At 35.8% G+C, this 17,279-nt stretch overlaps 1 protein-coding gene across 5 annotated transcripts in view; it reads left to right on the top strand.

Annotated features, from left to right (window-relative positions):
- Window positions 1-17,279, top strand: part of LOC131682876 (uncharacterized) — a 564,793-nt gene that overhangs the window by 539,941 nt on the left and 7,573 nt on the right. The window contains exon 5 of one of the 5 annotated variants that reach the window (XM_058964664.1): window positions 13,139-13,227. The exons of the other annotated variants lie outside the window; for them this stretch is intronic. Within the exon in view, the coding sequence (XP_058820647.1) occupies window positions 13,139-13,226 (88 nt within the window). The 3' untranslated portion in view covers window position 13,227. Of the gene's footprint in view, window positions 1-13,138; window positions 13,228-17,279 lie in introns of those variants that run through there. 5 annotated transcript variants of the gene reach the window in all.

Raw genomic sequence — 17,279 nt, 5'->3', positions numbered from 1 at the left:
TGATTCATTTGATTCATTTGATTCATTTGATTCATTTGATTCATTTGATTCATTTGATTCATTTGATTCATTTGATTCATTTGATTCATTTGATTCATTTGATTCATTTGATTCATTTGATTCAATTGATTCAATTGATTCATTCGATTCATTTGATTCATTTGATTCATTTAATTTATTTGATTCATTTGAATCATTTGATTTATTTGATTTATTTGATTTATTTGATTTATTTGATTTATTTGATTCATTTGATCCATTTGATTCATTTGATTCATTTGATTCATTTGATTCATTTAATTCATTTAATTCATTTGATTCATTTGAATCATTTGAATCATTTGAATTATTTGATTCATTTGATTCATTTGATTCATTTGATTCTTTTGATTCTTTTGATTCTTTTGATTCTTTTGATTCTTTTGATTAATTTGATTAATTTGATTCATTTGATTTATTTGATTTATTTGATTCATTTGATTCATTTGATTCATTTGATTCATTTGATTCATTTGATTCATTTGATTCATTTGATTCATTTGATTCATTTGATTCTGTTTTGGAGTCTGGTCCTTACCTTCCTTCGATTGGATTAGTGGACTGTATCCTAATTTAATTCCCGTTTCCTGACGATGGCAAAGCTTGTCGGCAGACACTTGATACCTTCCGGCAATCGGCAAAGGATTCAGGGACTTGTACATAAATAAGCTTAACACCAGCCATATACCGATAACACTTTACATTTCACACTATATTTTCACATTTAATTAACATTTATTCTTACACAATATGACAAATCAATACATTACACTTTACATTGAATTGGTTGCTGCGACCGAGCAGCTTCTTCGCCGAATATGCACTGATGGCGCCTTTCTCCTTTATTCTCCTATTCCGGGGGCTCCAGGGGGTGAAGTTCAGCAAAGGTGGTGCGCCAGGGCTTCGTTTCCTCTGCTTCCGTCGTTGAGAGATTATCCCTCCAGTCCTACCGATGATGATGATGATGATGCAATTCAGCTGCATTTGTTTACTCGTACTGGCTCCGATGTGTGAGTAGACCGATGACATTTCTCGGCCAGCTGGGTAATCGTACTTTATGTTGTGTTTACATCAGTACAGTGAACCGGGAAAAAACGGTGTAGCGGTCGAGGGGTGCATAAATGGTTTCAGGGTGAAGTAGTACACTCGCAAACAGATTCATTTGATTCATTTGATTCATTTGATTCATTTGATTCATTTGATTCATTTGATTCATTTGATTCATTTGATTCATTTGATTCATTTGATTCATTTGATTCATTTGATTCATTTGATTCATTTGATTCATTTGATTCATTTGATTCATTTGATTCATTTGATTCATTTGATTCATTTGATTCATTTGATTCATTTGATTCATTTGATTCATTTGATTCATTTGATTCAATTGATTCATTTGATTCATTTGATTCATTTGATTCATTTGATTCATTTGATTCATTTGATTCATTTGATTCATTTGATTCATTTGATTCATTTGATTCATTTGATTCATTTGATTCATTTGATTCATTTGATTCATTTGATTCATTTGATTCATTTGATTCATTTGATTCATTTGATTCATTTGATTCATTTGATTCATTTGATTCATTTGATTCATTTGATTCATTTGATTCATTTGATTCATTTGATTCATTTGATTCATTTGATTCATTTGATTCATTTGATTCATTTGATTCATTTGATTCATTTGACTCATTTGATTCATTTGATTCATTTGATTCATTTGATTCATTTGATTCATTTGATTCATTTGATTAATTTGATTAATTTGGTTCATTTGGTTCATTTGATTCATTCGATTCATTTGATTCATTTGATTCATTTGATTCATTTGATTCATTTGATTCATTTGATTCATTTGATTCATTTGATTCATTTGATTCATTTGATTCATTTGATTCATTTGATTCATTTGATTCATTTGATTCATTTGATTCATTTGATTCATTTGATTCATTTGATTCATTTGATTCATTTGATTCATTTGATTCATTTGATTCATTTGATTCATTTGATTCATTTGATTCATTTGATTCATTTGTTTCATTTGATTCATTTGATTCATTTGATTCATTTGATTCATTTGATTTATTTGATTCATTTGATTCATTTGATTCATTTGATTTATTTGATTCATTTGATTCATTTGATTCATTTGATTCATTTTATTCATATCTTTAATTGTATGCATTTCATGTTCAGTCATTCGTTTTATTACATTCAATTTGTTAGTATGAGTCAATTTATTCTATTATTCTTTTAACAATTTCTAAATATAATCTTAATTTTTATGTAATAACCTAATCTAATTTGATTATAATATACACTATAATTTTGATTTACATTAATTTTTCTACTCATTTATGAATTTAAAAACCTATTGTTTCATTTTTGCTTTACTTTTTTATTTCGGTCGTTTTGTTGATTTCTATAATTTATTCAGTTTATTCGAGATTTTTTTCGTGCAAGACTAGAAACTGTTTTCATCCCACCTCTAGTTGTGTGCCTACTTCTCGTGAGTTCTGCAAACTAATCCAATAGTGAATGTGTAAGAAATGTCTCATCTCACTGCTAGGTGGATTAAATCGGTTTTTACAAAATATGCGGTTGGGGTAAGTTGGCGGTAACGCACACGGGGCAAGTTGGCGGTACACTGAAGTTTTTTTTTATGCGGGGGATACGTACCGCATAAAAAAATTCGCATAAAAAACCGCATAACTTTGAAAATCCGCATAAAAAACCGCATAACTTTGAAAATCCGCATAAAAAAACCGCATAACTTTGAAAATCCGTATAAAAAACTGCATAATTTTGAAAATTCGCATAAAAAACGCATAAGGTGTGAAATATTTTTCAATATTAAGAGCCATAATACTGAAGGAAGAGCAAGGATTTAAAGTAAGAAAGTTTAGAAAAGTAGGGTGTGGAGTAGGGTCATATAAGCAAGCTTAGAGTTTTCCGGCTACTTAACTCTTTTTCTTCTGCAACACAGGAGTCAGGACCTGAGTCTGCGGCATGTCCAGACAAGCGTAAAGTTACTTAATGACTTATGCTGTCGGAACCGTGACTCCCCGGAATCGCAAGACAGACTTCGGCACCTAACCGACCAGCATCGAGATAACGATTTCGAGAGAAATTTCAACGTCGGGAAATTTCTCCGTGTGAGTAGACTAGGCCCACCGGCGGGGACTAGTTCGAGTAGATCGGGAAGTAGCTCCGGCAGATGCTCGTCGGGGCGCCTGTCAAGTGGAAGTCATCCTCCACCCAGAATTGCAGGACCGACCTCGGCATCTGCCCAGGTAGCATCGGTTTTGGAAGATCTTCCACTGCCGGGGAACTCTTCGTCGGAGTAGGAAGATTCTACCGGACGCAATCCTCCACCGAGAATCACTGGACTGACCTCGGCATTCTGCCGGACTACATCTAAAGAAGAATAACGTGTCCGTCAACGGTTGCAGGAGACATTCGTTCGTCGGGGAACTCTCCGCCGAGGTAGGCTAGCTCCACCGTCGGGGGGACTACGTATAGTAGCACCGAACGCGACAAACCACCAGTGAACCGGAAGCCACCGGTTCAGAGTTATCTTCTCTGTTCAGAGTCCCTTACTCTGGCACACGATGGACGAAATTGGTAGTATGGTCCAACTATTGAACGTGTGCCGGGTCGGCGTAAAAGCTTTACCACCAAGTAAAAAAATACACGCTCAGAGACTTTTTTCCGATCTCGCCGAACTGAGTCGAATGGTATAAGAGATTCGGCTCTGCGGGCATCGGTAAAAAAGTCGAAATTCCGACCGATTGCATAAGTTTTATTATGAGAAAGGTAAAAAGGTATTCAGTCATTTTCTGTTTTTATTTTCACTGCATCAAGAATGATTCTCATATCCTTAACCCAAAGACTAGTAATCCATAATCCAAAATATAGATATAAACATTTTATGTCTTTTGTTTAAGCATGTGCATTCACGAGGATCTATATTTCGATAAAAGTCGCTTCAGGTGATTCCTTAAAAATAAAAGGAAGCTGCATAAAAAGAATCGCATAACTTTGAAAATCCGCATAAAAACCGCATAACTTTGAAAATCCGCTTAAAAAACCGCATAACTTTGAAAATCCGCATAAAAAAACCGCATAACTTTGAAAATCCGCATAAAGTAAAACCGCATAACTTTGAAAATCGGCATAAAAACCTGCATAATTTTGAAAATTCGCATAAAAAACGCATAAGGTGTGAAATATTTATCAATATTAAGAGCCATAATACTCAAGAAAGAGCAAGGATTTGAAGTAAGAAAGTTTAGAAAAGTAGGATGTGGAGTAGGGTCATATGAGCAAGCTTAGAGTTTTCCGGCTACTTAACTCTTTTTCTTCTGCAACACAGGAGTCAGGACCTTTTGGCATGAAATGCGAATCACCTGAGTCTGCGGCATGTCCAGACAAGCGTAAAGTCACTTAATGACTTATGCTGTCGGAACCGTGACTCCCCGGAATCGCAAGACAGACTTCGGCACCTAACCGACCAGCATCGAGATAACGATTTCGAGAGAAATTTCAACGTCGGGAAATTTCTCCGTGTGAGTAGACCCACCGGCGGGGACTAGTTCGAGTAGATCGGGAAGTAGCTCCGGCAGATGCTCGTCGGGGCGCCTGTCAAGTGGAAGTCATCCTCCACCCAGAATTGCAGGACCGACCTCGGCATCTGCCCGGGTAGCATCGGTTTTGGAAGATCTTCCACTGCCGGGGAACTCTTCGTCGGAGTAGGAAGATTCTACCGGACGCAATCCTCCACCGAGAATCACTGGACTGACCTCGGCATTCTGCCGGACTACATCTAAAGAAGAATAACGTGTCCGTTAACGATTGCAGGAGACATTCGTTCGTCGGGGAACTCTCCGCCGAGGTAGGCTAGCTCCACTGTCAGGTACTACGCATAGTAGCACCGAACGCGACAAACCACCAGGGTATTTGGGGCACCAGTGAACCGGAAGCCACCGGTTCAGAGTTATCTTCTCTGTTCAGAGTCCCTTACTCTGGCACACGATGGACGAAATTGGTAGTATGGTCTAACTATTGAACGTGTGCCGGGTCGGCGTAAAAGCTTTACCACCAAGTAAAAAAATACACGCTCAGAGATTTTTTTTCCGATCTCGCCGAACTGAGTCGAATGGTATAAGAGATTCGGCTCTGCGGGCCTCAGTTAAAAAGTCTAAATTCCGACCGATTGCATAAGTTTTATTATGAGAAAGGTAAAAAGGTATTCAGTCATTTTCTGTTTTTATTTTCACTGCATCAAGAATGATTCTCATATCCTTAACCCAAAGACTACTAATTTATAATCCAAAATATAGATATAAACATTTTATGTCTTTTGTTTAAGCATGTGCATACACGAGGATCTATCTTTCGATAAAAGTCGCTTCAGGTGATGCCCTAAAAATTAAAAGGAAGCTGCATAAAAAGAATCGCATAACTTTGAAAATCCGCATAAAAACCGCATAACTTTGAAAATCCGCATAAAAAACCGCATAACTTGGAAAATCCGCATAAAAAAACTGCATAACTTTGAAAATCCGCATTAAAAAACCGCATAACTTTGAAAATCCGCATAAAAAAAACCGCATAACTTTGAAAATCCGCATATAAAAAATCGCATAAAAAACCGCATAAAAAGACTTCAGTGTACTATTTATAGTGCGAAAATAGTCACCATATATAATTATTTCTGAAATTCACTCCACAGTAAGAGAAACTTTTTCTTGTGTCTCTCGTCAATGCAGGGGACAGGTATTGAGACTGAAATATAATGTAAAGTGTCGAATACTATAGAGTTTTATTGAAATGAATTATGTAATTGTATTTTCATTGGATTGCTTATTTTCTGGCAGTCCGCCAACTAACCCCGATGCTGGGGTAAGTTGGTGGCTTTTCCGCGTCACATATTTTTGTCTCTAGAAATGAAGACAACGTATCAAACATTGTCATAAAATTCAGAGATGTTGCCAACACTCTACCCTTTCATGCAACGTGTTCTACTTTACAAGATCTACCAAAATCAAAGCGGTAAAAACTGAAAACTGAAAACACAGCCAACTAGCCCCGGTCTCCCCTAACTATGCTTTGGGATACGTTAGGAGAATCCTATGGAATCTGCACAGACTACACGCACGGCATAAACCAGCAATTCGCCATCTCGCTTCTGTTCCGCCATTGTCGTTGAAGCTGCGAACAAAATCCTTCCAGCGCACACAGACAAACGTTCCCCTTCCGTAGTTCGTGATCTAATGAAAGATATAACAGCTATCCCACAAGCAACAATAGCGATAATCCAACTGGTTCTACCAGCAGAGCAGGCATGGCAATGAAGGAATTTCAATTTTTTTCGGCCAAAAACATTCCTTTTATATCAAACGATGAATTGTGTAGGACGTATTTGAATGTCGAGATGAGTTTCGTGTTAGGGAATGTCTTGCGCAAATTTGTGAAAATTGTATATGTTTTCCTATTTACGGATTTTTCAATAGTGTGCTAATAAAATACACAGATTTTCTGAATCTATTGGTGTTCGAATCATGAAAATACATCAATAATCAACAAAACGTAAGCGAAAACATTGTCTGCTTTCTTACATTTTTCCTATGTTTTTACAATAATACGAATTTTTTCAATAGTGTACAGTTGCAACCAATTTTTAATTTGAACTTCTCTGAATCTATTAGTATTTAAATGACGCAAATCCATCAACAATTGACAGCGATACAGTTGTTTAAAATTATGCCACATTTTCGTGACGCAGTTCGAAATCAAATTTTAGTTTTACACCTAGCCCTGCCCCATATAGTAGAGTAAAGCATTTTCAATGCTAATAAACGCTTTTAATCCACCTAACAGTGTGATGAGACATTTCTTATAACTCTTATTACTCTCTTCGGATATTATATCGTTTGAGAACATTTAGAACTTGATGCTTCGCGATGTTTTTGATAACACATACTACATGAGATAGTGGCAAGACTCAGAGAATCGCTCAAATCAGCATAGGACAACATCAGTGCTAGAAATCTCAAACCAAATCAATGGGAAAGCGAAAAAATGGCCCATAAAATAGACATACCAACGAATTATTGTTGATGCTCTGTTAATAAAAGATCTAAATTGTGGTGGGAAAACTGATATTGTACTGAGCCAAAAAAATCGAATTTTTTTTTAATCGATTTGAAGTTTATACTTTACTCAAATTTCCAACGCGACTGAGAACTAAGAAATCAACGCTTTTTCTTGAAAAGGGCGATACTAGCAGTGATACCATTCAAAGAAAATCAACAGTGAATATTTCCAGATTTGGTTTTATTTCCTATTTAAGAACTATTGTGTTTTTTACATCCTAGATTGCATGATTCAGTGATCGAAACCCAAAACTTAATAAAGTATTTGAAATCATTAAATTAAAATTTGTTTTTGCTATTGAAATTGACAAAATGATAGTATCGCCCCTTTGGCGATTGTTTACTTTTTCGGTCCCACCTATCAGCATTGAAGTATCGTCCTTACGTTTTTTTACAATAACTACCGTTTTACACCACCGATTTCGTCCGGGTTTTGTCAATAGCGATCATTGTTACTATTTACAGCTGATAATCCTAAAAAATACGAAAAACAGTTTCGCCTCTAAACTGCTAGCAAAAAAAAGTATCGCCCTGTTTGTTTGCATGGAGCGTGGAGGGCGAAACTTTAAATAAACAAACAAAAATACAGTTTCGCCCGTTGTATTTTTTGCTGTGGTTTAAGAAAGCAATATCGTAGAATCCAAATTTTTAGGTAAATTTGTTGCGTTTCAAAGCCCTCATTCGCATGTATGAAAAAAGCCTTATGTTTACATTTGTAAGTATCGCTCTTTTCACAAAAAAGCGTTGAAATGAAATCGCACCTGATATCACGCTATCTCTGAAGTGCATGCGTGCATAGTTCCAAATTTTACTTCGACATCGACTTTTTCTAAAGGTGACTTACCAGTAGTATCCTTGATTTGAATTATTATCGCTAATCCTAATGCCAAAGAACAAATAAAAACCTCTCGAAAACGAACCGTTTGAGAAAATCATCATCATTAGTGGAATTTTCATTTTCACGAATCTTTTCGATAACCTTCCGTCACTTGCGGTAATACACTGGGTGCACAGTGCTCTGAAAATCTAGCGAAATCGTCTTAGGGCACCAGCGGGTCTAATTCAGAGCTATCCGCGCGGCGAGTTAAATCTGTAAAGAATACTAAAAATTAATTTCTATTCCATAATTTTCAGTTCAGCAATTCGAGAGATCGTGCTCACCGCAAGCCATGAAAAATAGACTATGTTGTGAAGCGATGGTCACTATTTATTAAAAAATCACGGTTAAATAAAAAATTAGACTGTTAAAAAAATTCAAATAGTTTATAATTTTCACAAACTTATTAGGAAAAATTGTTTAATAAGCTTTCGTAATATTGTGTAGGAAAAAAGCTGAAAATTTCAGTATTTTCTCTATCTGCAACGTATAAACCCTTAAGTATACCAATTAATTGGTATACGAATTGGAATAGGTTCGCTAAATTTTGGAAGAAGTCTATAAAATAACCTAAAAATTGTTGTAGTTCGATGCAATAAAAAAATCCCCAAAAATGAAATGTACCTATTAATGTGAAACACAGTGAATAATACATACAATAAAGACCCATTTTTATCAATCTCATGGTGTATTTTAGGCTGACAAAATGGGGACATTGACTAAATCGGGCAATTTTTTTTCTTTATGATAAACTGAAGCTGTTAAAATATTCTTCCCGTCCCTTGATGTAGTCTGATAACTATTTCTGATTATGATGAACTTTATATTTTTGCATATTTCCATCTTCATGATAAGGAAAACATGCTCAAGAAAGGATTTACTCGAATTCAGTCTTGTTCGTCTGCTAGAGCCCATCAAACATATGTTCATATTTGGCTGATAAAATCGGAGTTTCAATGTATTATAATAGATATTCAGCATTCGAAGAAGTTTCTTGTGAACGAGTGTAGAACGACTTTTTTTCTACTTACTTGAAGTCAGCGGCGTAGCCATAACTTCGGTTTGGTGGGGGTTTGGTGAAAATCGATCATACTGCCCAAACGGCATAATTCCGAAACCGTAATTTTTGAAGTTTTAAAATTATGCAGAATTAATTTTTCAGAAAATAGTAACAGAGTTCGTGTCTTTAGCGAATTTGTTGAGACTTTATTGTAGTCATGAAAATTAACCTGAGAAAATTTACCATAAATACTTCTTGGACGATATACCGTCAAAATTATTTTATCAAATGATGCGCTGTTTAACGTTTGCAAAACTCATTGAGGATACTAAACCTCCGAAATTGGCGGTATCAAAATGATGCTATCTTGACGTTGAATTACTGTTTTTAAACATTTGACCTATACATGACTTCCCATGTAGTATACTTCAATAGCATCCGATGGGAAGGTTGTACCTTTAATTTGAGACAATTTTTGTGCAAATTGGTCCAGCCATCTCTGAGACACAGAGGTCACATTTTTTTCCACATACACACAGACATTTTCCGATCTCGACGAACTCAGTCGATTGGCATATGATACTCGACCCTCCGGGTCGGGATTAGATTGACGAATTTTAGAGTGAATGAGAAAGGCAAAAACATTTTTAGCAAATGTTGAAAGTTATGCATTTTTTTGGTGAGCAGTTCTATGTTTCAAGGACATTAAATCAATTTTAACTTCTCTTCCTATTAAATAAAGACCCTTATTACAGTACATCTCTACAAAAACGAGATCAATTTGAAAATAAATCTGAGGATTATGATTGATTACAGAACTCTGGAATTTTCTATTGGAATGTTTTCAGGCAGGAATTTGATGTTGATGCAATTAGACAACTGTGAAATCAAGACCAATAGATCAGTTACATATCAGGACCCCATTCCGACAATTTATCAAAAGTCCTCATGATGTTTACAACAACAGGTTATTAATCTACGGATCAGATAATTGTTATTGTAATATTGAATTAAATCAGTCTGCATCAATAAATTTTCAACCTCAATCCAATATTATTTGGGTGTGATGGGGGGGGGGGAGGGTTGTATGGTGTTAAACCACAAAACCTTCTCTTGGCTACGCCGTTGCTTGGAGTTATTTATTTCGCTTTTCATTTTCCGATATGTTTCAGATCGATCCGATGGTCATAAGTTAGAAAAATTGCCGTCAGAAGGTTCGCACAAATGAACATTGTTTGCGCCAGCTTTTGAATTAGATTCATACGAGGTAGTGAGACTTCACTGTAGTACAGGCCAGTTAGGTATAGCATAATGAATCGAGTAGATAGGCGTTACGGAACAGTTTGTTGCGTTTCGTTACCCATACTACAGCTAGATTCTAGAAGATTCTTACTTCCTGAACAGAACAGTTGTGTTCATCTAATAGTGGTAGCAACCTATATATATATAGTACAAATTACAATCAGAACAGTCAGTCATAATTCAAAGTTAGTATCGAGAGTCATTATCTACAGTCACAATTTATACAAGTCGAAGAGTTAATACAACTGAATTATATACTGAACAGATTTCAATCTTAATACTGATATACGTATAGTGCATGTGCACACAAGTACTTCTCCTCAATAAACCCTCTGAATTTAGTTATGTAACCGCGAGTTCTTACTGCACCCCGAACTAAACAGTTTCCCTCGTCTTAAATATCCGACAGCTCTACAGACGCTTGAATGTGCGCGAACATTTTTGGTCCTTCGAACCGGATTCATACGCTGTCGGTTTTCAATACGTTCCTTTCGGTCGCGAACCGTGTGAGAAATATCGAACAATGTCGCTGAATATCGTGGTCAAGTTATTCAGCTAGTCCGAGACAGGACAGAAAAATGCCGCACCAAAGAACATCAGATGGCGAAAAGAAGCCAGGTTAAGTGGCGATGCGCGTCGCTATGTGCTAGTGTTAAATGTATTTTGCACTACAAGAAAACAGAACAGTGTTTAATTAAAATCGGCTGGTGAAAAGAAACCAGATAGCGTGGCGATGCGCGTCACAAAGTGTGTGTGCCCAGCCATGTACTTGATCAGGCGAAAAAGTCTACCCCAAATGAAACAGTATAACACAGTGAAATCAGAAAATTAATGTTTCAATCGTCTAATGAAAAAACGTGCGCTTGAAGACAAATTCGCGAAAAAGAACAGTACAGCGCCATTTGTAAGGTTAATTGAAGCGTCAGCTCGCCATTTTGTGCTAACATATTACGTGACTTTACAATTCGTCAGCATCAACTGAACTGACAATTTTAATCGCGAGTGAACGCTCCATCCCGATAACTAAAATGTTCACACCTATCGTTCTACAATGGGTATTTCAATACGGGCGAAACCCGAAGTACGACAACCTGCTAACAATCCATACACCGTGCGCTAAACGTCAGTGGATGCCAAGTGTCAAATCAGACAACTAATGTGATAAATCGGTCAACACGTGAAGCACGTGTTTTCGGAATTGATAATTTTATAAGAATAATGAGCAAATTTTCATCGGATACGACCGGGATCGCATCTCATCGAGCGATGGCGAAGCAACTAGTGGCTGTATCGCAACAGATCGGCATTTGCGGCAGCACAGCTACTCGAGAGGCAGCCTGGTTAAGGGCATCGACGGAACTGGTGGAGAAGTGGTGGCGTAAAAGTGCAACTTCAACGAGTGGCGCCGATGGAACTGGCGTTGTTTATGGCGCCGACGGTATGCTGGAGGACACCTATTTATATTTGCTGCAACGGGCACGCAGAGCGGAGAAGGCAATCACCAAGACAGTGGTAATTCGGAAGGTGGAGGCGAATCAACAGATACGAAAGGTAATTCCACCAAAGTGCTACTTCTGCACAGACCGTCCCTTCTTGTTCGGCTGCTATGAGTTCAAACAGTTGCCGCCGACGAAGAGAGTGGAATTCGCCCAAAAACAAGGTATTTGCTGCAACTGTTTTTCGAACAATCATCACGCTGAGCACTGCGAACAAGAGTCGCGATGCATGTGGTGCTTCGGAAACCATCACGCTTTGCTACACACTGCACTACACAACAGTACTGTCTTTAAAGAATTCTTTAATTTGGGGCACGAAGCCAATTCCTATTTAATAAACATGAATTATTTTGTCGTTATTGACACTTTTAATCGCCATACCAATTACTAATTTCACAAAACAAAGTCAGCAACAGGATAAAGGCAGACTCATCATTCACTGGTCCTAGTTTTAACTCATCCATCAGATAATTCCACATGCAAATCACACAAGTGGATTGAAAGGACAGCATGAATCGTCGTTGTTCAGGTTAGGTTACCTAGAGTATGTGTCTGGCCAACTGGACACTACAGTCGCTACACACTGAAGTTTTGTTTTTCACCTTTCAATCCACAATTTACTATTTGATCGAGAAATTTACTTGTACAGTGGCTCAAGGACGAACCACACCAGCTTCACTTAGCCTTCCAGTGGCTGTGTAGACTACCGTGAACATGAAGAGGCTGCACCAGTATTAGGTCCTAGAGCATACACCATGGTGTCATCACATAATTCTTGCTCAAAATGTTACGTTCATTAATCCAACGAAGTTCATTTGGAACATATGGAAAATAATCACATAATCACAGTCCAGTGAAGGGTTTTACTGACTAAAACGGACCGGTTATTTTCACTATTCAAATCAGCATTGAAATGAGATAGTACGGCTGCTGTGTATTGAATAGGAAGAGGATGCGCAACTCATATTTCGTCCAGGTAAAATTTAAGTATGTGTCCAGCCTTGCTGGGCACTGAAGATTCTACACACTGAAAGTCCTTTTCCTCTTCTAATCACAATTTCTAAATGGAACGAGTAATCTACTCGTACGGTGGTTCAAAGGCAACCCACTCTGACGTCATCAGATTATCCGACTTTCGATACTATTCTACATCTTTCATCACTCATTCCAACGAATGGTCGTTGGAGATCTCAAGAGATAATTTTCAGTCCAGTGAAGAGTCTCACTGGAGCGTAATCAGTCCAATATTCTACAGAGCCAAAGTAACAGCTTTGGCAGAAGGAAGTACTACAACGTTGGTGGTATTTGTCCTCACCCATCCCGGGTGCATTTCATCGGGTTGAAAACCGCGTAAATGAAAACCGCGTAAAAAAAAACTTGAGTGTATATATATATATATATATATATATATATATATATATATATATATATATATATATATATATATATATATATATATATATATATATATATATATATATATATATATATATATATATATATATATATATATATATATATATATATATATATATATATATATATATATATATATATATATATATATATATATATATATATATATATATATATATATATATATATATATATATATATATATATATATATATATATATATATATATATATATATATATGGGGCATTCCACGCAAAATTTGCCACAAGAGATAATTTTCAGTCCAGTGAAGAGTCTCACTGGAGCCTAATCAGTCCAATATTCTACAGAGCCAAAGTAACAGCTTTGGCAGAAGGAAGTACTACAACGTTGGTGGTATTTGTCCTCACCCATCCCGGGTGCATTTCATCGGGTTGAATTGTGCCAAATTCAACCAGGTTCGACCCCCATCGTATACATCGCATCAACCCTCCATAAGGCCTTCGTTCCAGGGAAGTCATTTTATTGTATCATTTTTCCTTTTAAAAAGCATTCCTCTTTTTATCCCAGCATTCATCACCACCATCGAAGATGATATCAGCCAGTCGGCCGCACAGGTCCGCTGTACTATCGACGGCTTCAGCCAACCAGCAGCTCAGTCGCTGAACCAACGCAATCGTGCACTCATCCTATCGAGTCTACCAGTTTATACAGTCCACCATACACACATCGAAGTAGCAGCAGGAACGTAAGTGGTGGGACCAGCGGAGTCGTTCGGGTCTTGGGTTATCGACGCCGGCTGCGTAGCAGTTGACGGAGTCGAACTCAAGTCTCCCGTTCTCGACGCCCATGGTACTCCACTAATCTTCAAACATCTCAACAGCAGCAGACTTAGTATAATATTAGCAATAAAAAGTGAATTCATTATTAGCATAACATAGCACAGAACTGAATAGTACATCTCAGGATTTGTTGAAAGATCCGTCTTTCAAGGCGGGCGGTATGTTTGCGCCAGCTTTTGAATTAGATTCATACGAGGTAGTGAGACTTCACTGTAGTACAGGCCAGTTAGGTATAGCATAATGAATCGAGTAGATAGGCGTTACGGAACAGTTTGTTGCGTTTCGTTACTCATACTACAGCTAGATTCTAGAAGATTCTTACTTCCTGAACAGAACAGTTGTGTTCATCTAATAGTGGTAGCAACCTATATATAGTACAAATTACAATCAGAACAGTCAGTCATCATTCAAAGTTAGTATCGAGAGTCATTATCTACAGTCACAATTTATACAAGTCGAAGAGTTAATACAACTGAATTATATACTGAACAGATTTCAATCTTAATACTGATATACGTATAGTGCATGTGCACACAAGTACTTCTCCTCAATAAACCCACTGAATTTAGTTATGTAACCGCGAGTTCTTACTGCACCGCGAACCGAACAGTTTCCCTCGTCATAAATATCCGACAGCTCTACAGACGCTTGAATGTGCGCGAACAAACATTTTTGCACTGATAAGTTATCAAGTTCCTTCCAGACAACTTGGATGTGTTCGGTGATTATTTCTAGCGGTTGTAGATAGAAAAATGAAATACAAAATTCGATTTATCGAAATAATGTTTGGCTTATTTCAATGGATTATTACTATATTCAACAATAAATAGGCGACAATGAGTAATCCACAAACAACAAGCCATAACTTTTAAAGTATTCAAAATAGATATTTGAAGTCTTCAGTAAAGTTATTCGCAAAAGTAAGAGCTACAAATTTGCTGAAGGCATCATTTCGATATAATCACTTCCAAGAAAATTTGTGAAAATATCTCACTCATAGGGGATTAATCAGCAAAAGCGCAATGCCAAAAGAAAGGGCATATTGCCTCCATTAAATTCTCCGAAGATACTATTGACCTAAAATAAGCCTTATTACCTTATTATAATATCAGAACTTTCTGTAATATATATATATATATATATATATATATATATATATATATATATATATATATATATATATATATATATATATATATATATATTATATATATATATATATATATATATATATATATATATATATATATATATATATATATATATATATATATATATATATATATATATATATATATATATATATATATATATATATATATATATATATATATATATATATATATATATATATATATATATATATATATATATATATATATATATGGGGCATTCCACGCAAAATTTGCCACAAAAATTTTTTTTGCCCAGATAATTTTTTTTCTCGGTTTAGTAGTCAAAAATATTCGACACGTATATTTTTATTTCAACATAGTAGGCGAGACTTTCGAGATTTTTTGTGTTTAATTTCACCATTTGAAAAAAACCTACTTTTTTCAATCGCTCGTACTGTCAAAAGTAAAGAAGGTACCAAAAAGTGCCCAAAACATGTGCGCCTTTTTCATAGCTTTCGGATAAGTATATTAATACTTACTCAACGTATTGGTTTCATGGAAAATATTGAAAAGTTTTAAACATATCGATTTTTTTCAAACTTGGACATGATTTTTTTCTTTTTTTTTATTGGATGAAATGGGAAAATCATTTTTCTTGATGCTATAAAAATTTGGGAGTGGGCAATTAAATACTTACGGAGATATGAATTTTTCAATAGCGCCTTGCGCGCGAAAAACGTACCGCTACGCACTTCGCTCGTACTCAGGTTTGACTGTATGAGATTTTACACACTACCGCGTTGTGTAAAACACACTTGCAATTAACTTAATTATTTATTAGAAATAAATAAAAATAAACAATAATAATTATTCAACGGATTGACTTGATTTTTTATGAGGATGCATAATATATGTAGCCAGTCGATGAACCACGGAAAACTGAATAAAAAAATTCTCTCATTATTTTTAAGAAAAATGAATGAATTTTACATAAAAATATCAGATTTTTCGGATTTTATAAGGCTATTCCATATTCCGAAATTCAAACCATTTTATATTTTTTTTTGTTAATCGAGTAAAATAATAGTCCAAATTTTAAAAATCTTATTGAATTTCCTGTTTCAGTCAATTTTATCAAGAGTTATCATATTCGCCGTGGCGCTCCTCGACGTGGAAATGGTTAGACGTCTACTCTTGGAACGCTTATGTGGTTCTGTATGACTGCAATTTTTTTCTCGTACATAATGAATGTATAAATAAACCTTAACATTACAAAAGCGGTCCATTGTTGCCTTACCTTCAAAATCGTAAACCAAAATCACTTTCGGTTTAAGCACTTTACATCAGACGCCCCCTAAAAGAAAACATACACAGCTAATGCGTTCTGTTTGTTTTAGATTATTATTGTTTTATACTCAATGTTGTAGTTGATTTTATAATATAAAACAATTGGGAATATCTTTGTATGAGATAATTTTTAAAATGATTAAAATATGATATTTGTATTCTGGCGATAAATGATTGCTGGAGAGAGATTCTTGCAGTTCTGCAAAAAAATTTAACGAATGCTTTTCAAGTTTCTGGCGCTTTTTCAATCTTGTTTTCAGTTTAGTTACCTATCGTTTCTACGTCGAACTCTTAACTCCATTCTTTTTAAAAACCTTGAATGTTTGCATTTATTTTTCTGATGAACATTTTAAAAATGTGAAACGTTGTACTAATTTTTTTTCACCACAAATCTGACTGCATTCACCCCACACAGTGACATTTTCGCACAAAAGCCCATGGAAAAGGTGCTTGCGACGAAGCCATTATTTGTCGAGCCAGTGTACAAATGCTCAATGATGATCAAATGTGGACCGCAACTGAGTCGTACGATGTGGCAAGGAAAGCTGCTTTGTCACGCAATGTTTCAAGTTCAAATCTCAGAATAACATAGGAAACGTGCCAATCGAACCAATTTATTCTGATGCAAGAGCAGAGAAAAATCCACAGAATTGTTTCGAAAAATGCCAAACCACGCCTGGAACACAATCATTTCAA

The sequence above is a fragment of the Topomyia yanbarensis genome, chromosome 2, assembly GCF_030247195.1.
Source record: "Topomyia yanbarensis strain Yona2022 chromosome 2, ASM3024719v1, whole genome shotgun sequence".
NCBI classification, from domain to species: domain Eukaryota; kingdom Metazoa; phylum Arthropoda; class Insecta; order Diptera; family Culicidae; genus Topomyia; species Topomyia yanbarensis.
The sequence above is the reverse complement of the archived record's forward strand: the minus strand, read 5'-3'. Positions and strand labels throughout refer to the sequence as shown.